This window comes from Myripristis murdjan, chromosome 22 (assembly GCF_902150065.1).
Source record: "Myripristis murdjan chromosome 22, fMyrMur1.1, whole genome shotgun sequence".
Lineage (NCBI taxonomy): Eukaryota > Metazoa > Chordata > Actinopteri > Holocentriformes > Holocentridae > Myripristis > Myripristis murdjan.
In genome coordinates, this window is record NC_044001.1 from 15,825,952 (window position 1) to 15,852,240 (window position 26,289).

General features: G+C 43.3%; 2 protein-coding genes across 2 annotated transcripts in view; both read left to right on the top strand.

Moving 5' to 3' along the window:
* The window catches only part of rnf144aa (ring finger protein 144aa), a 350,348-nt gene that overhangs the window by 111,485 nt on the left and 212,574 nt on the right, over window positions 1–26,289 (top strand). The window lies entirely within an intron of this gene.
* On the top strand, window positions 1,169–2,802 carry sox11a (SRY-box transcription factor 11a). The gene has a single exon (XM_030081839.1). The coding sequence runs from the start codon at window positions 1,383–1,385 to the stop codon at window positions 2,481–2,483; it is 1,101 nt and encodes a 366-aa protein (XP_029937699.1). The 5' UTR covers window positions 1,169–1,382; the 3' UTR covers window positions 2,484–2,802.

Here is a 26,289-nt window from a genome sequence, read left to right on the forward strand (position 1 = left end):
TCAAAAGGGTAAGTGATTGCCCTCTAGGGGACGAAGAAGAGAGAAAAAAGCAGGACGCCTTATCGCCCCAGCCTCCAATAGCACTGCTGGCTGCCACCCAGAGCCGGGGAGGTGGGAGGGGGCGCATGGGGTGCAGGAGACGCCAGCTAGATGCTATACTGCCTCTTGACACAGCAAACTCAGCAGGGAGCCCTCCATCCCTGCCTGGCTGCATGGGCTCCGCTCAGGGCTGCACAGCCAAATGTTGCAGTCTGAGTGTTATTGCTTTGCTTGCATGCTCATGAGAAAGATCGTTTCATGCTGTACCACATCTCAAATGAATATGAAATGCAGAGCATGTTTTTTTGTGCTCACTGTAAATATTTGCCTGTATGGATTTCCTAGTTTGAGTCTGAATTTTGAAACACCCTTATAAATTTGTTACCAAACAAGAAATATGATAATTATCTATCTCTGTATTAAATAATATCTAAAATCTTTCCAAATTGACTAAATCTATTTGGAGTGTGTTTGAGCTGTCCACTCACTACAGCCCATATTTTAAAAATAGATTGGACTAATGACCTACTTTTTTTTTTTAATCAAGCCACACTGAAAATAAAAGGTGTAATAACACTTGGCTGCTGCGAGATAACTGTGAAATGCATGAGGTTATAGTTAAGTTAATGACAGCACTGAGTCTTGCTCTAGCCTACTAAATGTATCCATCTACAGCAGACAGGCAGCAGGAGCACCAACGCATCCAGGCGCCTGCAACAGTGTCCAAGCGCCACCTTCAGTATCCAACCTAGGGAAGAAAAAAAAAAAAGCAAATAATCACACAGACCCACATCTTTTCCTCCAGACGCATCTGCCAAGTGTAACTGTCTGTCTGGAGACAGAGCTGTTTTCCCCACTCACTTCTAAAATACAGGGGATGGGTGGGGGGTAAGCCGCGAGTTTTTGCCTTAGCCTTATACGCGCTTGGGTGCGTGATGTTCATCTCAGGAGCGCATAGTGCTAACTGTGTGTTTAATATGCCTGTCTCGCCCGGCGTATTGCCCCAGACACTGTGTACCACAAATCCCCACCTCCAATCCAATGAGAGCTTGGGAGGGAGGAATAAAAGGGTTAAGGGGAGTCTTGGATGGAGTCTGCTGGGCGGAGTGGAAGGGACGTGATTGGATGGCTTTCCATGACGCAGGGGACATGAAAAAGCTGATAACTAGTTAAGAAGGCAGTTTGTAACTCTGGAAAAAGAGTGCAGAGCCTGAGACTCACATTAACGCAGAGGACGTGGACGAACCGGCGCAAAGAAAAAGAGCTGAGCCGTCTTGGCAGTGTGGGCTGTTAGACACTGCAGCGTCCGGAGACAAAGTAACTTGAAATACAAGGGGGGGACAATGGTGCAGCACACAGACAACAGCGAGACGGACGGGAGCATGTCGCGGGAGGCTACCGACTCGGAGGAGAGTGAGTTTATGGCATGCAGCCCCGTAGCGATAAACCCGGACTGGTGCAAGACAGCGACCGGTCACATCAAGAGACCCATGAATGCATTTATGGTATGGTCCAAAATCGAGCGGAGAAAAATCATGGAGCAGTCGCCGGACATGCACAACGCAGAGATTTCGAAACGGCTGGGGAAGAGGTGGAAGATGCTCAAGGACAGCGAAAAGATCCCGTTTATCAGAGAAGCCGAGAGGCTGCGGCTAAAACACATGGCCGACTACCCCGACTACAAGTACAGACCCAAGAAAAAACCAAAGCTCGACAGTTCAAAGTCATCAGCACCGTCTCCGGAGAAGTGCGGTAAAATTGCAAAGACTCCCAACAAGAAGTGCTCAAAGATAAAGACTAAGAGCGGCTCCAAGTCCTCTCACGGCTACGGGGAGGACTGCGTGTTTCCCAGCTTAAAAGTTGCAAAGACTGTGAAAAGTGAGCTCACCGACGAGGACGACGACGACGAGTACGAGGAGGACTACCGGATGGGAATTAAGCCGGGGGACGAGGAGCGCCTGAGGCCGTACAATGTAGCCAAAGTTCCCGCAAGCCCAACTTTGAGCTCCTCGGCCGAGTCCGAGGGGACGAGCATGTACGAAGAAGTGCGGAACAGCAACAACAACAGACTGTTTTACAATATCAAAAACATTACCAAGCAGAGCACATTGCACCCTGCTTCCGTCTCACCAGCATCCTCTAGGTCGGTCTCCACATCCAGCTCCTCCTCCTCCAGCAGCAGCTCCTCTTCCGGCGAGGATGCGGACGATTTGCTCTTTGACTTTAGTTTAAATTTCGCCCCCAGCGGCCCAGGCTCGGAGCTGGGCAACCCCAATTCAGGAAACCTCTCCCTGTCTCTTGTGGATAAGGACCTGGACTCGTTCAGTGAGGGCAGCCTGGGCTCCCACTTTGAATTTCCAGACTATTGCACGCCAGAACTCAGTGAGATGATTGCCGGGGACTGGCTGGAGGCGAACTTTTCCGACCTGGTGTTCACATACTGAATTGAAAAAAGGTCCTCTAGTAATAACAGAGAAGGGAGAAATGAAATTATATATGTGTCCTGGTCAAGTTGTCCCTAGCCCTGCCTCCTGTGGGTTTTTCTAAAGGGTCCTGGAGGGAGGTGGAGGACCAGGAGGCGAGGTGAGGTTTGAGGAATGAGATGCTTATGAAGCTGGTAGCAAAAAAGAAAAAAAAAAAAAAAAAAAGCAAAGTCTGCAGACGTTTTTCTGGCAGCATGACAGGGTTTTATGGATTTTTTCCCCGTAGGTCTGCAATTACTGTTCAGCTTAAACGGACCACAAAGGGAAAAATCTGTGAACTTCTATGCATCTTATCCTCTTAAAACAAAAAAACTGCAGGGAGCTGAAAACGGACTGTGGACTGACTCAAAGCAAATCTGTGAACTGACAATTGTTCAGGATGTTACTTTACAACGGTTTATGTAATTTCTAAATGCCGCAAATGTTTGTTTGTTTTTTTGTAACTGATTCCGTTTACCTCCTGGTTTGGAAAATTAAGCAGCCTAAACCCCTGCAGAATACATGTGTGGGGGGAAACATTTTGATACATAACAGACCTCATCTTTTTAAAAGAAAAGTAAGATATTTTCAGGCATATTTTTGTACAGTTAAAAGGGAATGTTCTTACTGTGCTTTCAGTGAGTTTCAGGCACTTCTTCCCTTTATCATTTGTTTTTAGCATGCAAGGGAGTCCTGGTTTTAAGGATTAAGTTAAATTAAAACTTGCATCAAAAATGCCTTGTGATTTTAAACTAGGTTTTGTACAGTTGTAGAGCAGATTTGTTGAGTATTTGTAGACGATACAATGGCATCATGGGGAACACATACCTCAGAGCTGGAACTAGTTTCAAGATTGTATATGTACTGTAATATAGTAAAGTTAGGAGTTTATGTATATCATACTCGTGATATGTGGATGGGTCCCAATCGCAGGTGTGAAACTGGATTTTGGTATTTTTTATGGCACATACTGTTTTTCCCCCCTCATTTTTTTGTGCAATATATACTCTTAAGATACAGACCATCAACAATTGTAGCAAGTGATGGAAAAACAGACTTGTGCACTGTCAACATCATTACCTGTTATGATGCTTCAGCCTGTCCAGGCACAAAATAAACAAATCAGCTGGAACTGATACAAAACAATTTAATATGGCCTCATGGTGTGATGCATAATATTGACATGGATAAGTATCCCAATTTGAATGTTATTTGACTCACAAGATTGGATATTTTTGGCATATTCGTCACCAAACAGTGACTGAAATTCTCTGAAAAATTAGGGAAAAGCGAGATCTGCAATAGGGCATAGTCTGGTTTAAAAAAGAGAAAATGGTCTGGCATTAGTTCAACAAGCAAGCAAAAAAGAACATTCCATAGTCCTGTTTCATAAAATGAAACTTTATTTTAAAACTGAAGACTGCCTTCTTTTCTTAAAACATTAACCATAAACCTGTATTTTTATTTCTTGCACTTAAAAAAGCAGATATTGTTTATTTTTATGTGGGTCTTACATATGAAGTCTGTTTGAATAAAAGGTTTTGGAATATGACCTAATTATATGCCAAGACATTTGTTGGAAGTTTTAGGCAGTAGTTACTTCACATTCCAAGTGTGAATCTGTCTTTGACTCATCTTTTAATAAATAAGTACCTACCACCATCAACTGTCCTTTCAGTTTGTGAATATATGTACACAAATGTGTTATTTGTTGCGTTTGAAAAGGATGTGATGACAGAATGATGCCTATTTTGTATGTAGGCGGATACTTTGAAATGGATGGGCTCAAACTAACATGTGAATTCACATTTAATAAAAAGGAAAAAAGGAAAACTTGTAAATTGCGGTGTTGAAATGTTTTACTGCTCGAGACTGTTTTTCAGATGTGCTGTTTTATCTCCTCTTGCCTTCATAATGCCTCCCTCGAAAACGGACACTGTGGCTTTAAGAAATTGAATTGCCCGCTTGGCTACGCTGAGCGATGTGATTGGTGGGATTTCTTGTCCCCTTGGAGACGGAGCTGGAAACAGGAGCCGCTCCTCTCAGCGTGTGGGAGCTCTCAGTCTGTCTGGCTTCCATTCAGAAAAGTAGCACTCACCCCAGCACAGAACCGCTTGAGAGCTGTGTGAAGAGAGAGCTGAAAAAAATGTCTTAATGTGACATATGCTCACTGAGGGATAAACAATGGCCGTTATTCCGTGGCAGATACTTTTTTAAAATCTCTGAAAAAAACGCGTAAAGCCTATTTCAGAGCCCGTGTCAATCCTGGAAGCGAAATCTGAAGGTTTTTCCTAATGCTGATGTCCATCTATCTGTCATAATCTCCCTGGTAAATGCATAGGAAACGGGTGGCAGGTCAATCTGGAGAGTGAAGATGGATTTGAATAGCCTGTTATCCACTTAAAAAAACAGTTGAAAGTGGATAAAATACATTGTAGATTGCAAAAAGAATAAGTGCTTGAAAAAAACAACAACATAAATGTATGTGCTGCATACATTTATATAAATAGTGATATTCATAGCTGTGCATCGAGGGAGCTGATGTTGTCATCCTTAGTAGAGCTGTAGTTGGTACGCTGATGTGTCACTGGTGTATTAAAACAAATGAGCAGAGAATAGTAGAACATATATCAGCTATATATGATGTCATCTGCAATGCGATTAGCGTAACAAGCCATAAGTAATCTGTAAAAACATATATTTGCATTGATTGGATTTTTCTACGGTGTTGGACTGCCTCCTCTATACTTCTGGAAGAGCACAGATGCTGGCTTTTGTCTCCCTCGAGGCCTGGTTAGAGGAGACCCACCTTTAGCAGACCATACATAAAGAACCAGAAGCCATGGCCACTGAGAGATTTGTGTTCATTACAGCAATAGAATCTAATGATGAATATTTGCCATGCATGGCTGCACAGGTACTGCCCCCCCCCCATTAAGTCAGTTTGCGAATCTGTAATAAAACATTTATCTAGCTATTACTTTACCTGACCTATTGGTCAAAGTTGCTAATGGGTTCCAGGGCTATTCCCAATAGAATCTCAACATTGATTTTGTGTTCCTCTGAAATATCTGCTCAGGGCTAATGCCATTGGTACATGTTGAAATGAAATTAGTGACCCGTTGAAATTTCCTTCTATTTCCTCCTTAAATAAATAAATGGAAATCTAGAATGCTCAGGAGACACTGAATGAGATACTGTCCTCCCAGGAATCCAGCAGGGGGATATTGTGGCGACAAAAGAAAGTAATTTCCAATCCCTTGAGCGTTTAAATCATTCATATAACCCGGGATGTCACGGCCAAACGCTGTACGTGACACTTACACAAAGACCCCTGCCGCAGAGCTGAGGGCTGGAGGTTGATCTCCCAATTTGCAAGTTGTTTAAAGTGGACATCTAAAAAATGTCAATTCTGTCTTCGTCTCCAAAGGTAAAATCCCTTGGTGGCTGGTCTCTGTCATTGTTCACTGATGTTGAGTCGAGTAGGGATAAGGCCTGTTATGATTTGCTCGCATCTTTTTCCCCCTTTCTCCCCATACACGCTCTCACCTAGTGAGCTCAGCTGCATTACATCACTGCTTAGCTTGTGCCGCTGCGCAGTAAGAGTCCATGTTGTGTCATCGTTGATTCACATGTGCTCCTGTTCTCCCAGTGGGAGGGTGTCTAATATTACTATGGGAATACTGATGCATGCTCTCCATGCTCCACATCTCATAACAACAAAAACAACACCGTTTGCCTAAATATAAACCTGTTTACTGTCTGTTAATTGATGAGTGGACAGGATTTATGTCTCCTCTACAACTGCTGTCTGTAATAGGGGTGGTGGTGACACCCCCTTCGCTCCTAGACGCTCTCCTGTCCTGTTATACAAGCATGTCATGCTGTTAGACACTGCCAGTGCTTTTACAGATCCTGCAAGCAGTGCGACAGTTTATTGAAATGACACACCAGCAGTTGGTCCCCCTCCTCTGTGTGCATTGCAGCGACTTCAGCAATATGATCCAAACAGGTGAAAAAAAGAAAGAAAGATGGATAGTATGTATTTGACCATAAATATCATATTATCTTATGAATCCAGATGAGAAAACTACATTTTTATCTCTGGGATGTCTGTCTACCATGAAATCTTAGATATAATGAGCTCATAAGAAGTCATTCATAATGTTCTGCAGTTCCCTTGCTGATAGTCAGGGAGAATTTGTCTGTAAAATTGCCTGCCTGAGCAACAGTCCGGTCCCTGTGTCCTCTGCTCCGGTCTTGGCCCGGGGCTACTCCTGCTGCTGTTGATGCCTATCCATTTGCTCTGCAGTCCCTGCGTATGGGAGGGAGGCAGAGAGGGAGCATCGGTCCCATCTGCTGCAGTGATATTTACTATCCCTTCGCATTTGTGGGAAGGGGGGTGGCAAAAGCCCAATTCCCTCATGGTGTTTTACTGCTATGGAAGATGCACACACATGGAGGAAGAGGATGAATGAAGAGAGGAGAGAGTTAAGAAGCAGAGGAGGAAAGCGAGAAAAAAAAGCATATAAACCAGAGTTAAAGTCAATTTAACTCGATGTGGTGCAGATACAAAAGAGGTGGAGTCACTGGTAATATATGTGTAGCTGGAAGCACGTAACCCACCTGGTCTGCTGCTGCTGCTGCTGCTGCTGCTGTCTAATCATCCATTCACCACTGCATTTTTTTTCATTCTAGTGAGGATTTCAAAAGAAGCTCTGGGTAGCTGCTGTGGAGAGAGCAGACACAGCAGGTTGTCGTGAGTGGTTTAAGCTGGCAGTGCTATTGTCTGCTCGACACAGAAACAAACAGTTCAATCAGTCCTCTCTGAATCCGTTCTGACAGGTGGTAAGATCTCATTGGGAGAAGGTCACTTTTTTTTCAGGGAGGTGCTTGAGGTCGTGCATCAGTCATGTGAATTATCCATTGAAAGGACAGGAACTCACTTGCACACCTGCTTCTCTTTTCACCCCAAACTCTGGGTATTATTTTAATTGTATGAGCTCTCCTGCCTGGATGCCATTCTTCTTGCAGATGTGGGGCTTAGTATGTGCAATATGGCAGGTTTGTTGTTCCACTCAGTGTGTGAAAGGGAAAAAAAATACAGTCTAAAGAGAGCCTTTTCACTCTCCACCACAGAAAAGGGCACAGCGCTATTAGAACTTACTTGCAATGTAATCTAACTCTGCTTAAAGAGCAATCATACAAGTTGTTTGGCTTGATTGTGGTCAGTGTAGAGTTTACATAACCTTATTTAGCATTAATTGAGACTGCACTAGATATTTATTTTAGCACATTACCGCAGTCTCAAGAGCCACGTGCACTTCCCAATAAGCTGTGTTCATTTAATCTTCATTAAAAGGGCATGAATCTACAATATTAGTCCAACGTCTTGGTCTTAATGTATACAGGGTGTAAGTGGTAAATTGAAATCCTATTTTAATCCAGATTAGGATGTGTTTTTTTATTATTATTATTATTTTTTATTAAGTTCCATATATTTTGTATAGTGTTTTATTGCTTCAGATAATTCACTAGTGCATATGTGTTTATACTTGGTTGTTGAACAGATAATGTTGCTGTTGTCTAATCAAATGGAGTGGATATTAGTGTATTATTAGAGCTCAGTATGCTCTTCTTGCTTGTGTTTATCTGCTGAGGAAAGTCTGTTTGGCTTTCTGCCCAGATGCATGGATTTAAGGCCACAGCGCTACCCCTCCCCCATTTTTGGAGTATGGGATTGTGCGAGTGTGTCTGTGTGATTGTTTATTTGTGGGTTTGTGGGTGTGGATGTAATTCTCGATAAACTTGGATGATTTCAAGTATATTTTTGTAACCGTTGTGTCGTCCTCAGTAATGTGAGTGAAATGGGGGAGAGTGCAGCCTCTGATAATGGCAACCACAGCATGGAATGTGAAACTTACTTTGTGAAAGGTAGACTTCTTTTCCTCAGCTCTTCAGTCTAGTGATAAGGGTGACAAACATTCCTGACCCCCCACCTACACACTCCAGGATTAAGTTGGGCAGTCATCTAGATTCAGAGCTGCAGCTCAAGGGTAGCTCATGCAATTTCCCCCTAAAGCTAGAGGACAGCCAGCAGTTGGTCATTCATATGCATCTGTAATCTAATACTGTGCTGCTGTGCCCCTCAGTGGCCCCACCTTTCCTCACTCACCAGTGAACCTCAACTCCTCCAGCACTCTCTGCATAGTGGCCATTGTATACCCTATGTTTCTCCTCTCTCTCTCTCTCTCTCTCTCTCTCTCTCTCTCTCTCTCTCTCTCTCTCTCCTTCCCCCTTTTCCCCCCCTCTCCAGTCTATTTGCATGTTACCCAGGTTACACCATTAGGGCACCCCCTCACAGTCAGAGTCTGCACGGGGTCTCATTTGATAGTCTCTGCTGCTTCAGTAAATAATTAGCACACTGAATCCCCTGGGGCCCTTTACAGGAAGCATGGCTTGCTTACCAGAGGGGGCTAAGGTTCTAATGATTGCTATGCTACAAGGTTTTTGATAACCCCCACCTCTCGCACCCCCCACCTTTACCCTCCACCCCCTCCCCAGCATAGCCCATGTGAAAAGATAACATGTACCCATGTAGAATTAATGCAGAATGTGAATGTGGACGGCGCTAAAATCAGACTTGATTTATAGTCTTGGACTTTTTGAGCTTTACTCTGGCTCTGTGTACTCTGGGTGACTTCAAAGCTGCACTTGCAAGGCAATTGATCAGAGGAGTTTTCCTGAAACATTTTAGAATTTCAGATATTTTGAAGTGTTTTGAGGTATCGGTCTAATGAATATTCTGATATGCATCTCTTGTCATTTCACATCCTCAGACAATGCAACATTTTGTCACAAATTATGCCAACACTTTGGGTAATGTATAATACATCCAGCAGTTGCATAATAAATGTATTACATATAGTAATATATTTCATTATTTTGAATAATCTCAGGGATAAGGGAAGTCCTCCTGTTAAAGCAATGCATATTTTACCAAACGAGAGACATCAAACAATTGCCAGGAATGCTTGACCTCACTGATTAGCAAAGGAGACACTCAGACACAGTAATGTCCTCTCAGGATTGCATCAACAAAATGACATCTCCTGCCAGAAAGTCCATTAACTGCGTGTAGATTTTAATGGCCCTGTGCAACTATTGATGCAGAGATAACTTCAGATGTTATTTTCAGAGATGGAGAGGCAAAATGAAAATGTGCCAGGACCTGAGTGGGACTAAGAAAACTTCCCTTCCCCCCGTATGGCCCTCCCTTCCCCTTCCCAAGATTCTAAACACCTCACAAGAATTGCATTTTGAATGAAAAAAAAAAAATAAAGGTAAAGGGAATCACACCATTGAATAATTCATATTTGTGTGGATGAACAATTCATGTGCATCATAGTGCATCTATATCCATAATGGAGAAATGTTATATTCATGAAATATACAACAAACCAAAACCTACACCTTAAAGAACTCCTGAAAACAAACAAGCAAATCTCTTTGTGTCCCTTGGAGTTCAGCGCACAGTCAGAAGCTCCCATCTCCTCTTAACAGGATTCACAGCTTGATTTTATTGGCTTCCCCGAGTTCCCATCACGACATGGGCTCTTGAGGCCCTGACCAGAGTAACATGTGGCCTGGTCAAGCTAACAATCAGGGCAGTGGGAAGATGCATTTCCTCACACAAGAGGTACACGCTACTGGCACAAATGCGGTGAACAGAGCCTCTGCAGGAGGGTCTGTGTGGTTGTAGATTGTTGTGGAGCCGGTGGGGACTAGAGCAATAGTGTCTGAGGAGCTGGGATATGTATCCCCGCTCCCCACTACGTATACACACAAGCACTGCTGACACACGCGCACACATCTTCCCTCTCTCTCTCTCCCTCTCTCTCTCTCTCTCTCCTGGCTGGTCAGAGTTATTCATTTGGTTGAGCACCTCAGCCGCCAGCAGAGAAATGCTGTCACTGGGTCATTACAAACACCCACAGGCGGTTGAGAATGTCCTCACAGATACAGCAGACAAGCGTGGCCCTGCATGCTGCTGCTGGAGTGCTGCTGTTTGATGGTGCTCTCAATGACCTATATTTCCTTCCCTCAAATATTTCATATCAGACCTGATGAAATGAGGGATTGCTAATCAGAGCTCCTCCAGAAAGGAATTATTTTGTCTACTGAATTAGATGCCTGAAATACAGTGAAACACCAAAGCCTAGTCTATTTACCAGACTGAAAAATGCATGCTAATTTATTCTGTAATTTATTCTAAGACACCATATAGTGTCTAACTGGAGGTTAAAGTGTTGTTATTTGCTTAAAAAATTGCAACTAGTTTGCACAATCAGTGAAATATATTTTTTGCATTGTTATATTATGTACTTTGTTTAATTTTATTCAATGTTGTTCATTATGTCCATTTGGTGTACCAGCCAAATAAGGGTCTACTGCTAAATGCTGTAGGTTATTGGGTTTTAAATCGTATTGTGAGAGCTCAGAGATGTGTTTTTGGATAGTATCTGTATCCTACGTATTCCCTTCCCTCAATAACTGCTGGTGAGGTGGCCTTGTGCAAGGCAATTAAACCTCAATTTCTCCACGGGAGCTGCTCAGTGGACAACAGTTGAAGACTGTGGTTGTACTGGGCAGCTCCCAGGAGTGAATGTGTGTAACTGAATGACTGTGAAGAGGGGAAGTGCTTAAAAAAAAGCATGCATGCTCAGCGAAAACCCCATTCCTGGACAAGGTTAAAGTAAAAAACAAAACAAAACAAGAGGAAGTGACAGAGCCCATAACTCTGTTATGAGACCTCCAGACTATGTGTGTATGTGGCTCACCTCTGTGAAAGGATGGCCATATGCTATTTTCAGTGAGTGGTGAGATGGGGGACACAACTGTGATCAAAAGAGGGCCGCTCATTGATTTTCAAACCCACACATTATGCTGCAAATATATATCAAAGGGAACAGCCTGCATGGCCTCCCTGATATGCTCAGCATGATTTAAACATGCTAAAGCCATGTTTAAGCCTCAAGCTAACACATTTTAACTCTGAATAAGGAGGTGCTACTGCCTCTATGCATGTACATGGGAGCTACCTAAGTTTGAAAAAAAAGGGAGGGGTGGGGGTGGTGGGTTGAGGAAGGAGACAGTAATAAAAGAAATTGTGCCACTGTGATTCAATGAATTATTAAAGTCCCCTTTACAGATTTTTAATTAGAAAGGGTAATCCAGTAATTAACATGAGGGCCAGCTGGTTAGGTACAGTATATCAATGGAAAGTATAATCCCACTTCCAATATTACAGTGTGCAGTGAGTTCCCTCCTCATAGAAACTCACTAATAATCCCATTAGGGTCTTACTACAGAAACTATACTTTACTCATCCTTTAAGCACCAGCCTCAACCGTGTAATTGCTGTGCATTTAAAGCAATTTGGTCAGTGGCGACAGAAACCTGCTTACTGCTGAAAAGTTAATGACACTGAAAGGCAATACTACACCCCAAGCACTTAGCCCTACTGTTTGACAGAATTCCTCATTGCACAGTTCACCACTCAAAAAACTGATGGATTTCTTTTTTTTTTTTTTTTTTTTTTTTTTTTTTTTTTACAGTTCCCGTGTTTGCTTTTCACTCCACTAATGTAAGGCTATATTTTGCTGGAATGCAAAAAGGAAATGGTGTGCCATAATCCCTATTTCAATTACGGTATTCTGGGGATTATAAAATCCGGTTTGTTAGTCTGTAAGGCCCAAATTTGTACTGCTTAGACTTGCTGTCTTTGAAGGCAATACCCCCGAGGACCTGACAGCAAGTGGCAACAAAGATGTGTTCAAATTGTGTATAAGAAAGATACAAGACATCAAAGTGATTGAACACTCACAATATCAGATTCAGTTGTTTTTGTCCAATTTCAATCAGGCAGCCGACTTGTTCCTGTCACGAGAGAGTCCCCCAGTGCATTGGAATTGCATGACTGATATCTCATACACTAGATTTTTCACTTCAGTGCACCCAAGACCCCAACCTGCCCACCTCCACCGCCCCCGCATACCCAACACTCTTTCTGCGACTTTCCTCTCCCAACCCCCATCCCATTCATCCAAACAAGACCACCTTTATGGCCATATTTCTGCAAAGTCCGCTGCCTTGATTTGCTTTGGCATTCCTGTCCTTATTCATCCAGTGGGGCTGTGAGCTGGAATAATTAGGAGAATGCCATAAGGCCCCTGCCTCCTGACAAGTGATCAACAAACAATGATTTATGAGGCCATCTTGTATCAGGGGATGACCATTGATTTAAACACACACAGAAGACGCACACTCACACACACACAGATGACCACATGCATAAATCAGATACTATGGGTCTACATTTTCAGACGCCGTTGTTTTATGCTGACCTATCCTCTCTACTTGTCATTCGCATTAATAAACATCCAAACTCATGTAAGCCGGCAACTTGATCTGGATTTGACAAGGGCTCGGACTGGTAACATTGTGTACTGTTTAAAATCCCTGGAATGCACAAACAAACCTTCTGCAAATCAATTTTGTCGCTCTTTTTGCTGATTCCACATATTTTTCTAGCTGTTGTTTTATGTATTGATTGTCACCTAGGACTCTAAGAAACGTTCAGCTGTGTCTGTGTCTTATTTTTTGCAATGAGTCTAGTATATCACCTCTGCCTGTCTGTTGTTTTAGTATGCGAAGGTAAGGTTTCTTGACAGACAACATGCATAGTGTGTTTTATTACACTGCCAGCTGTGGGTCATTATGCATCGCTCTTCCTGTGAAATCATAGGATCGTATTTCTACGTATACTGGAAAGCAGCGGCTTGATGCTGATTAATGACTAATGAAATGGCTTTTAGTTATTACAGGATGAAAATATTAATATGAGAGATGCTGAGTGAGAAGAAGGGCGCCTTTATTATGTTACCAGTCCGTTCCATCATCTCATAGATCTGTCATAGGTTCACGGCGTCAAAGGGATTAAGAAGCCATATTAGTCATCAAATGCTAAGTGATCCTGAGTCCTATAAGAATGTGCCTAGGTTGTCATCATATAGAACTCCTTTTAGCACGCTATAAATCTGACTCTGTATTAATTTTGCGATAAGCCCTGGGCAAAATTTCCGCCTTTTTTTTTTTTTTTTTTTTTTTTACTTCATAGACAATAACAAATACATCAAACTGAATCATCTACTCTTACCAATTTAGCAGTGGGAAATGATTAGTGTTTTGTTCCGATATAAGACACATGTTAAGTGCCTCAGAGACATTAGACAATGTGAGGATGAACTCGGCATTATTGCCTTTCCTGACCACAGATTGATCGTCACTGCAGTCCGGTCGATACGTGTCTAAACATGACGTTAATAAGGCAACTGGACGGACTGTCTATACCGCAATACCACAGAGCATGATGATGCAGAAGTGTGCGTTACGAGTGTGATTGCGCGTGTTGCGAGAGACAAAGAGTAAGAGAGAACAAAGGAGAGAGAGAGCGAGGGAGACACAGGGTCTGCCACCTAAATGTTATATCTCGTGTCTATCCTCCTCTTTCTCTGGTGTGGGATGATAAGAATGGAGGCCATTATGGTGATTGCAATTATACTGTTGTTAGTGACTATTGTTGGTCAGAGGCAGCAGATCAAAAGGAGTGGATCCATATTGATTAACTGCCATTAGGAGGGAATGGCCCAGTCCGACTCTCACATAGTGGCAGAACCTGTGCTCTGTATACACTGTCAGCGGTGATTGACTTCTCCTCTGCTTTGACTTGCATTGTGGCTGTGGTATAATTGAGCATGCAGCATGAATCCAGTATTAGAGATTCATCTGTCCAACCCCACCTCTTCCTCTCTGCGGTCTATTCAGCCGTCAGATGATTGAAAGGCCTCTGGTGTCTCCCTGCTCTACGTGGATAAGCAGTTGTCATAGGAAACATCAATACTTGAATGGATAGACAGTTTAATCCATTGATTAAACACTGAGTGAATGCATGAGTACTCACCCTTGCAAAGGCCGACTCCATGCCAGTAACAACCCCCCCCCATCCATTTTTGTGATTTAGTGTACATTTGCGCAATGATCTCTAAGTGCGGTGTCATTCCCATACCTCGCCATATTTGCAGGGGCTTAATCAATAACTTCATCTGAGTTCCACTGCTTGTGGATGGAGCATCATGATAGTGGAGCAGCAAGGTTTTATACTATTGCATAAGGTCAAGCCCATGTTTCTCCTGTTCCGAGAATTGGTTCGGAAATAGCCCCATCAAAATTGATGAAGCAATGAGGAATGGGAATTATGGTTTGACAGGTCAAAAATTGCCACTTGGCAAACTCTAATCAATCACAATTTGTGTGATTTTACAGTGAAAAGTCAACTGTATTGTTGGTCTTTTGTGTGAGTTAGGTTTTCCAGCAGCCTCGAGTTTCATGCTTTTTTTCCATGTAATATACTGAAGTTGTGAACTGAAGCTGCGGTTTTATGCAAGGATAGCGCAGTGCTCACATTTATATCCAGACGACTAGGTTAGTTTGTCTATAGCTGCGCTCATGTCACATTTAAAATTCTAATAATGTAAAAACAGAGGGATCACGACTGAAATGGGCCTCTTATTATGGCAGGGATCTCATTCAGTTGGTCATTAGACAATCAAATGAGAATAATCTGCCCCGATCTCAATTATGAGGAAGCCAATTCTCCTGGTGCGCCGGTGGCCTTTCAGAGAAGTACTGAGCCTTGCCAGGTGTGTGTTGCTCTTACACTGATTGCTCATTTGTGCCTGGGAGATCTCGCTGTGTGTGCTTGGCCTTTATGGGTGAGTATGGCAAAGGAAAAGCCAATAGGAAAAGCAAATTCTCAGCAGTATTGCTCATGAATATGGAGCAGAAAGGGTAAAACAAGCACAACTGTTTCCTCCTGGATTTCACTCATGGTTTTTGTCATTGGCAGACACTCGGTAAACACTTTTTATTTCTTTTCACATGCTGACATCCTTGCAGCTGTCAGTGTCTCAATTGATATTTGATTGAAAGAGGCTATATTTGAACTCATATAAATCATCATCTGGAGTGATATTTTAATATTTTTTTTTTTGTCTGATGTCAAATCTGCTTGAAATTTTAAAAAAAAATCTTTTTCCTATTTATTTTCATTCATAATCTGTCTATGTGTGTGTGTGTGCGTGTGTGTGTGTGTGTGTACCTATTGTAAAGTGAAAGTGCATCAAAAGCCATATACAGCCGTATACAGTCATACACAGCTTGTTGTTTTTAAGGGTGTCCATTTTGCTTGGTCCTTGGCTCAGGCTGCAGTGGCCGCTGCCCTCAGCATTAACCCCTGCTGACTCCTAGAGGTTAAAACCCCTTCGTTGATTTACAACAGCCAGTGGACACAGCAGCTATTAAAAAGATGTAAATTTGGGCTGTTTGTAGAGAGAGAGGAGCATGAACCCAGCAACAGACCACCCACTCTCTCTCCCTCAAACAACACTCTCCATGGCTCTGCCTCACAAATCAGGGGGAGCTTTCATTTGGGGAAGGTCACAGACCTTTTTATCACCTCCTTAAGGCACCCTTTGGAGCCATCTCTCATGTTGCTCAACTTGATGCTGTGCATCCCATCATTGGATGGCTATTGGACAGCAGTGTTTGTTGCCTCAAATCACACTGAGAAATAGCTCTTGCTAGATGAGAAAGTAGGGATGAGCTATTTGTTATGTGATGTCCATACTGATGTACAGGAATTTTAATTACACATCGGCAAAGTATAGGTAGACTAGTACCCTACCACGGCTGTGTCCAATGCATGATTATTAAAATTCATCAAAGGGCTTGTAGATTGGAGGACAGATGATCCTGTGAATAATGAAATTATTGCATGTCCCATGATTAACACAATAGTTCCATTTAACCCCAACACAAGGACACCACCAAGGTTTTGAACATGCTTGGCATCTGCCTTTTGGCTTAAATGTGATGGATGGATTAAATGTCACCTATGCCCTGGGTATTTCCGTCAGTTTCAGTGTGTGTGTGTGTGTGTGTGTGTGTGTGCGCGCGCTTGTGTGTATGCACTTGCATTGTTTGTTTCCGTCAGATGTTAGTGTTGTGTCTGTCAGTCTCCCTGGTGCCTCTGCCTCTCTTGCCCTGACGTGCTTTCCTGGATCCTGCGGCATTTGGCACCCTCTCAAGTCCCCTCCTCCTTTGCTACACACACACACACACACACACACACACACACACTACACAAACACATCCACACTCGGCCAAGATAAGCTGGGCTTCTGCGACTTCCTGCAGATTCCTCTTCAGATAAAGGAGAACAATTTAAAGGCCATGCACAGAAAGAGAGATGAGTATAAAAGAACCTCTCTGGAAGCCTCAGGAAAAGCACCACATGCACAAAAGCTGGATCTGCTAGGCTCTTGTCTGTCAACGTGATGATTGGCCATGGTGTCATCCTGTCATACTATATTACTTTTGGGTTTTGCACATCTCAACAGCGCTCTTTGCTGAATCTCATTTGTCACATAGCAGGGGATGTGGACACAGTCATATGTGTTCATCACATGGGACACTTCTGACAGTGTGACAGCCTACTGTTTTGGAGAGGACCAGACAGTGCTTATTTGTTGCAGAGTCTATCCACTGAAAATGAGCACTGTTTATTGTCTGGTACAATAGCAGGCTATTAAGGTGTCAGGACATGATCAGCGCTCACACACCAGCAGCAGGTCTTGGATGACCGGGGTGCATTACACGCCAAAGATAACAGATGGATGAGATAAAGCAATCAACCCATCTTAAAACAAGAAGTTAGCTGAGTACTTGGCTCTCAATGGAACTTAAAGTAGCACTGATTCTAGTGAAGAGGAGTCTGTCCCTCTAGTATGCACATTAATGTATCTCATCTTGCTTATTGCTGCCTGGAGTGCTATGACAACAAAAGTGAGAATAGATTTAATCTCTCTAACCCTGCTAATAATACTGCACTACCGGCTGAGGGCCAAAACACGCACAAAGGCCTAATCATGTCGAGTACTATATATGTAAGCCCTTTTCTGATCTTTTTTTTTTTTTTCCCCACCTCGCACTCTCACACTTACACATTTTCTCTAGCCATTCTCAGGACTGTCAGGAGTAAAGAGATAAAGACGAGGCAAGAGAAAAAGTCGGTCGTAGTGTGAGAAGTGTCTGCCACCGTGGCGTCATTAACACCCAATGGTGCTGGAGTGAGCTGGGGAGAGCACACCGGGCCTTCAAGCACTAGGAGCGAAATTGCAAACCCAAGGTTCCTGATACAACCTGTTATTATTTTTGACACAAGCCATTTACAATAGCTATGAAGGTGGCAATGAAAAATGTAATATTGATTGTATGCCCTGAAGGCTTTGCTCCCCTGACTTCTAAACGTCACACCTCTCACATATGTTGGGCATGATGATATGTTTCTCTCTCTCTCTCTCTCTCTTTTTTTTTATTTTTTATATTTATTTTGTTCCCCCCGCCTTTCCACAAATCCTATTTTAGGGGCTTTGTTGATAGTTTATTTGGTGAGGTAATTACATTGGTAAATTGAGAGGGCAAGGTGATGTTTTGGGAGTTGAGGAAATAATAGAAAGCCACACAACAAAGGCATTGCACTATGATATGGGCCTGATGTGACAGGTGTTAATATACCCAACGGCAATCTGTATTTCATCTCTTTTTCATGAGGGTGCTTACTGAATTACTTCCAAATGACGTTTATGAAACATTAAGTGACTGTTGCGCAGTGGGCGAACTGTGCTTCATTCCAGCGTGATTAAGACACATTCTAACATAAAACAAAGACACTGTGGGGAGAAAAAAAAAATCCAATTTCTCTTAAACACAGATGTGTGATGTCCTTGGACACAGATAGCCGTATTTGCACAGACAAGTAGGCTCTGCTTTGACCGTCGGCATCAGAAAGTAGAGGAAGCCATTAAGCTGCTGATACAAGGTGACTAACTAAACAAACTGTGGAACAACAGGGGAGATATTTGGCCGTCTCTGCCTGTGACAGAAACCTGTCAAAACCAAAAACAAACAAGACCCTCAAAGGACTGGAGACAATTGTGTGAGTCTGTGTGAGGTGCAGCGGAAGCCTCAGTATCTGGGGAGATTGCAGGGTTATCTGCCAATGTGGTAATTAGGCTCGAGGTACAAGGCTTCTCTCTCTCTCTCTGGTAAGTGAGACAACTCTTCCGCTCATTTCTGAAATGAATGTGTGACCTGCACAGCACCCCTCCACGAGGCACACCTCTGATTGCTGTGTTAAAAGCCATCTTTGTGAACGGTGCTACCTAATGGCTCTTTTACTCCGGTGGTGTGTCACTTTGCAAAACACTGTTACCTGATCAGTTAAATGAGCCCATAAAAATTCCACAAAAAAGTATTAAGTATTCTTCATATTTGATTGTGCACTTAACGAGATAATGACAATGTGAAATGCGGTGCTGCTGCCGGCGTTAAAACTTCTCAGTAACACCTCTGATAGCTGGAGTTTGTGAATCCTTTGTAATTATGCTCATTACTACCTCGCGCAGGTTAAAGGGCAAACGTCAAACATTGTTGCCGTTGTTGAGTCAGTTCATGTTAGGGCTGTCATCGTTGCTATTCGTCTGGCTGTAGCGCCTGTCATTCTCCAATGTGCAATTACACTGACATGGTTTTATCTCTCACTGTCATCACATTAGGTTTAGTGGGGAAACATAGCTCATAATGAGACAGAGATTACTGACTTTGTGTTTTGGTTTACAAGAAAATGCCGGCCATGCCAAATGGATTTCCCCACCTAAGCCTTCACTATCAGTTTACAATAACTGTTGCATTCTGCCTTCATCCACAGGGATATCGAAACACAACCTAAGCTGTCCGTGCTGTTACGCCCAATGACAATATCAAGTAATATTCCTGAAAATGGCAGGCAAATATTCATTTTATTTAAGAGTTTTAGTGTCCCATAGCAACAAATTTGACCGAAATACATCCGTGGGGGATTGATAGCAAGGACTCAACAATTACTTCACCATGCGCTTAGAGTTTTGGCTTTAAAATTCACTGTCTGGCCCATTCACCCCCTGCGCCAATTAGCTTTTTCAACTGCAACATGGAAAAGTACATGTGAGTGGCCAGCATCACAAGACATTTCATTCTTAAGCCAAGAAAGCAAACACAGTATTATTATTATTTTATTTCTGCTCCAATTAGTTATCTTGTTCTTCTCGTTTGAAAAAGTCACTTTATGATTTGTGCTAATTACCAGCTACTGTAAAGTATGTAAAGTATGTTCTTACAATTCCTAAGTCACCAAAAGAGACTGCTAAAAGTCATTGATTATTTAAGGCGCCTTTAAAACATGATTTGAACTCTTGCAAGGGCATCCTTATGATTTATGACTCACTGAAATGAGGATGACTATCTGTTGGGAAGGAATGGCTCTTAAATATTGGAGGAAGCGTTTGAAGTGTAGCTGAATATTTAGAGTTCCCTCCTTTCATGTGGCTGGGTTGATGTGAAGTTCAAGCCCTATTCTCACTTGTATCCCTGTCCTCATCAGTGTCTCCGCTGTCACGGATGATGTCTGTTTCACCGAGACAGAGAATCACATTTGCGCTAAGGCTTCCCATGGAGAGTGGGCCAAGAAGTTTTGATGAAAACTTGAGAAAGGCCGTGAAAGGAGAGAAGATCAAATCAGCAACTCCATCGGCCCTCGTAAGTGCTGATCCCCCCTGAGAGAGCTCGTGGGATCACAATGCTTCCCATAAAACAGCGGGAGCCTGGCCAGCCGTCTGAAAAGGACCTGCCTCTCACTGGAGTGAGGGAGTACTGAACTGGAGAAGGGAAAGAGAGGAGGGAGAAGAAAGGTTTCTCGTATACGCAGGTTGAATGAGGGTCTTAGTGGTCAAACCTATAGAATTGGAGCAGGAACGGTGGGGTGGGAGGTGGGGACTGAAGACGGGAAGGGGGGGGTTGTTGGTCATTATATGTGGCCTAAGTGGAACACCAGCCCCTCATTCTCCTACTCCTGAAGGTCCATGCTCCTGCTGTGTTTACCACAGGCCCCCTATGGATCCTCTTAAATCAGACAGGAACAAGAGGCAGGACTGTATACTCCCACTGCCTCGCATTTACCTGAAGCTTACCTCTTTGACCTCAACTCTGCATGTCTCTCAAAGGAACAAATTAGATTCCTGAATGAGTTTGCATATATTCATCACATAAAAAATGCGGGTAAATGATTGGGGAGAAAAAGAAAGGAAGCTGTTTGCATTGCATGCCTCTGTTTTATACACATCCCAGGGTTTGGTGAATTGCACTACCATAGGTGGGGTATCCACCAATGCAGCACAGACTTTACTGCTTATTTTTCAGCAGTGTGTATTTGGATTTTCAAGGAATGTAGTTATGGGGTAGAGGTAATTCCCTGCTCAGTCCCTGCAGTGAGATAAAAACATCAGGTAAAAACGTTGCCGCACAATGCAGCATTCAACCAGAGGGTGAAACTAGCACTTAAAACCCAGAACTAAGTGGGGAAAATGACTTGGCAAATGAATCATTTCATGTCGTATACACGTTACCTGGTTGAGGGGGCATATGAGTATGAATGCATGGAATAAATATGTCGTTGCTTTATGAAGTGTGAAATGGACCAATGCAGAGGCTCTCCCTCTGTTGCAGTTTCTGTTGCTCATTGCTGAGGTGACTCCACATTTATGGGCATTTACACCCCTGCATCTCGACATTTTTGGAAACCCCAATTTATAGGTCCACTGGAACTTCAGTTTTTACCAGTAGAAAATATTTCAGTAGTTAGCTCATTCTGATAAACTGTTATTCAGCCAGAATGGGCAGCTCCTTGGGGTTAAAGTGAACCCGAAGTGCTATTTCCATCCGAGATGATTGAATGGGATAATGATGAGCGCATTAACAAAGTGTCTGGGTTATTTACAGAGCTTGTGCATGTGTCCAGGGGTTGCAATTAAAGTTATTCACTCGCTCAACCCCAAGTCCTAATGACCTAACAATCCCAGACACTTACCAAAAATTGCTCATTATCTGTTTAGTTGGCTGGCTGTGTGTTTGTCATCAGTGGAGTGGCTTGCTCCGCTTGAATAATGCCTGCCATGGAAAAATGTTACAATACTAATTAGTGAGGAATTGAAAATGCTGTATTTTATGTGCAATAATACTAATTAATGAGCACTGTAAATTCTGTCTTTGATTCCTGTATGGAGAATGTCATAATGTGTGTGCCTGTCAACTACCCATTCATGTGTTTCTTTTGTGTGTGTGTGTGTGTGTGTGTGTGTGTGTGTGTGTGTGTGTGTGTGTGTGTGTGTGTGTGTGTGTGTGTGTGTGTGTGTGTGTGTGTGTGTTATACTGCTGTTACAATTCACAAGCATGGTCATGCTCAGTGTAGCAACACTTTACAAAAGAGCACGGACACTTGTTGAAGATCTTCAGAGAATGTAACATGGAAAATGTAACACAGTGTTCTTTCTTTTTCAATTATTGACATTTCCCACTGTTATTAAAGAATAATCTCTCTCCGTTTTAATCTTCCTCATTTTCATGTTTGTCATTGTTTAGCTGTTTAGATCGTTTGTTTGCCTCTGTCTGATTGGTGTCTTTTTACCGTTTCTCCAGTTGTGATAACCCATTAAGAGCACGGCTCCCAAAGGCCAGGACCCTCTGTCCATTGATTGTGTAGGATCAAGTCACATCATGGGTGACCTTTGAACCCAGAGACTGCTCTGGCCCTTGGCCTCAGTGAGCAGCTGTGGTAAGAGTTGGCATTCCTCCCGTTTGGGTCAGGACACCATTAGCCTTCACTGTAAAGAATGCAACACCATTTGTAAAGACCGAGCAAGTGACAATAAGAATCTACATGAGAGACATTTAACTGATGACCTTGCTCTGTTTTTCTATGAGGTCAGGCTTCAGTGGTCTGGAAAGACGTGTCTCTGTGAATGTCATTTTCTTCATTCCCCGCCAGTTAACTGTTCTCATTTTAATCTTAAAGTTGCACAGTGCACTTTATATCTCAAATTATGAAACTGATAAATTGTAGCAAACGAGTTAAAAGTCAACCAAAGTGCATCTGCATCTAAATACATCATTCATGGTAAATTTACAAGATAAATGATTCCGCGAGTCACAGAGAAGACTTACGAGCTCTGTTGTTGCACTATGTAATGGGATTTTAATGGCTCTGATAGCCAAAACACATGTCTCAACCAAGCTGCTGCATGCAGGTTCAGGCTTGGTCAATGTGACCAATGCACATATGGCACTGTTCTTCTGAATCCCACTTTCTAGCGTTGGGCTGGATTCCAAACCTTTTTTATTTAGCCTCCCTGCTTTCCTTTCTTGCCTGGTGTCATTTTCTCCCCTTTTTCCTCTTTCTTCCTTATTTCCTTTCTTTTGCCTTATGCTGGGTGCACAGGACTAGACTGATATACTGCTGTTTTCACCAAGCGCACATGAGTGGTGGTGGAAAGAGTCGAGGCATCTTTAAGCCTTCGGGGACCACACAGCCACATGTGTCTGCAGGGCTGTCTATGTCGGAGTCTGTTTTGTTAAAGTCTGGGAAAGGGAAAGACCTCATAGTTTCTTAAAACCCTTTGAAATACTTTTCCGTGATCGATTCACAGACCAATTCAGTGAGCCCACAGGAGCAAACCCCTGCCCATATGCTCCGGGGAAGATCATTGTTTTTGAAGCTGATAGTATTTGTGTTCTATGCAGGCAAACTGTGAAATGCGTTGATGTGTCCTGGGCATCCGTTGCTCCACAGGCTCAGAGATGAAGATGTCGGCTCACTGTGAACTCCTTGCCAGTTTGTCTCACCGGGGGACAGGCAGTCTTACCGTTTTCCCTCTTGTTTTCCTCACTAACCCTCTATTCAACCATGCCCCCCCCTTCCCCTTTCATCTCTTCGTCTCCTTCTTTTTTTCCCTTGTCATTATTTCCCCTCACCTCCTCACCCACTTTCTGCCTATCCTCTCTGACTCTTTTTTTCTTCCCCCATTCACCCCCCTCCCCCCTCACCTCTTCTGCCCACGCTTCTACCCGCCAAGTAAAGTGTAGCTTGCACAAAATTTATCAGGCTTGACTTTAAGAAAAACTTAAACCTCCTTTGCCATCCGTGTCTAGTGCTTGTTCCTGTCTTACCAGAGCAGATGGCTGTCAGGGGTTGCAATCCCAAACATTGTGTTCAAGCAGTGGTATGCCTTTGATCTCTTGACTAATAGCAATGGCTTGTTTTCATCTGGTGGATCTCGCTAGCTATGTCAAACAGGGATTTCTCCGGGGCAGGCAATGTGTCTTTTTTTTCCTTCTTATTGTTTTACATATAGAAACTGGCTTAGCGGAGTGCTGAGAGGAAGAGCGCCGCAGAGTCAGTGACAAGATGCATGACCACTTTATGGAGCTTATCAGTGATCAGTGTTTGAGTTGGTAATCCCTTGTGCACTTACAGCACTCATATCTTAGTGACTGACTTGATGCGTATGGACACAAGCCGAGGAACGCCGCCGCTTAAGTTCGCTGCAGTGAGAGCGAGAGAGGGCAGTTAACCCCACACCCGGCTTTGAAGCAAAACATATCCCAAGTTACAGCAGGAAAATGTCAAAGTCAGTTAATTATAGCCAGGTTACATATACAAGAATAATTTCACCGTTTTCGAAAGTTGATCACACTGGCTACAGTCGGCACTACTTTTGGAGTGGCGGAGTTGCACACTACATTGACTTTGCCGTCGGCGCTTCCAGGCCATGAAAGCGAATGCACCTGTGATAAATACCGCCTGCTATTATCACTCATTGAATCAATTAATTAAATCTTCCTAAAACATTTATGCTACTCGTTACCACACCAATCCCAGAACAGGGAGATGGATTACAGGTGCTTCCTGAAGGCAGAAGAGAGAGACAGAGAGAGAGAGAGAAAAAAAAAACATCTGATTAAAGAGGAGAGTGGTGAGGTGTTTTCTTCCTCTCCTCCGCCCCACATCCCTCCGTTCTTATCCTCCTTCTGGAGGGCTCCCACACTAGTTTGCTCGCACACTTGACAGACACTTTTTCCAGTCGAAAAGAGGCCACACAGGGGCATTCCCATGTACGAGCTCTCCGCAGCTAATGTGAGATGATGGTGTGGGCGCAGTGAAAAAAACAAATAACTCATGCTAAGTTATTTCTCCAAGCGGGGAGGGGAGAGACAGCTGACGGGGACGTGTTTAGACAGTCGCGCTTAGGCAGGGCATTCCTCCCCCTCTACCAACACACACAAACACTTGTACATGTGCCGTACATACTCCATTTGGATACCAGCACACATTCAAACAGATATATTAGACACAAAATATTGGGTAGGGCTCTCCACTCCTGCCTAACCCTCCAAATACATGTGCACTCACACACACAAACACACACAGGGTGGGGAGAGTGACATTCCATTTCCTCTGCCAACATGCCACAGATCTCAGGCATTGTACAACACACATGCACACAAATGTATGTGAACACACACACACACACACACACACATACAAAGACTAACATACAAACACATGTGAGCTTGATTAGAAAGCTGTGGTTGGTTGACAAATGGCACGGTGTTCATATTTTGCCTCTGGCGTGGCGGCGGTAATGATTCCATAATTGTCCTGAGCGCTCAACACTCACTTCCAATCAGCATCCAGAACAGCTCTGCAGCTGGCTACCCACGCCTCTGGAACCTGCAAAGACACACAAAGACACACAGTCACACACACACACACACACACACACACTGACTTGCAACGCTGGTTAACAGGAGTCATGAGAAGAATGCTGTTCATTTCAGTGCGTTCATAGCTCTCATCTTTTACCCAGGCATTTGCTATGTGATCCTATCTGTTATTACACCTAGAAAAATGTTGCTGAGAATGAGATGGGCCTGATACATTGAACAAGGCAGCTGTGTGCCATAGCAGCCATGCCTGTGGACTAACTTGGGATTGCTTGGAAAGATAGGAATCAGTGAAGTTTCTTTGCAGTGATTTTATGCTGGTTACTTGTGTGTTTTCCCACATTAAGATGTTTGAACATGTCATTTGTGGTGCGGAAAGTGATTTTGGAATGGCCCAAGTCCATCTAATAATGCTCAGTGTTTTTTTTTTTTTTTTTTTTTTTTTTTTTTATGTCACAGTCACAGCTCTCTTGTGACATTTCCTTGGCCTGATGTGCCTGTGAACCTGAATCGGGACAGACTCTTGACGCTTTGTATCCCTGTTGCCTGTGCTGAATATCCATAACTCACATGTTACACATACGATCTGTTCCACGTGTATGGCAAGGACCTTATCTGGGTCACAGCATGGAGACGAGTGCAGAATCTTGCTCTCTTTCTCTCTCTCTCTCTCTCTGTCTCTGACTGTCTCTCACTCAGCAGTCGGTACTTAGAGAGAAGAAAATATTCAAACAAGCAATTCATTTACCATGATATCACCCAGCGGCTGCTAGGGCAAAACATCTTGTCCAAATCAGAGGGGCTATTACTTTGGATAGCTCGGGTAGAGATTCTCTGAAAAAGAGTCATCCCTGTACCCCATGCAGACTTTAATTAATGATGAATTAAGCCTCTGGTCTCAGCTCGCTGGAACCCGGCCCCTCTCGAAGGTTAGCTCTGCCCGAATACTTTAGGACTGACCTCTCTGAAAGGCTGCCAAGAATGTCAGAAATCCAAGTTGCGTGGGAGCGCCTTG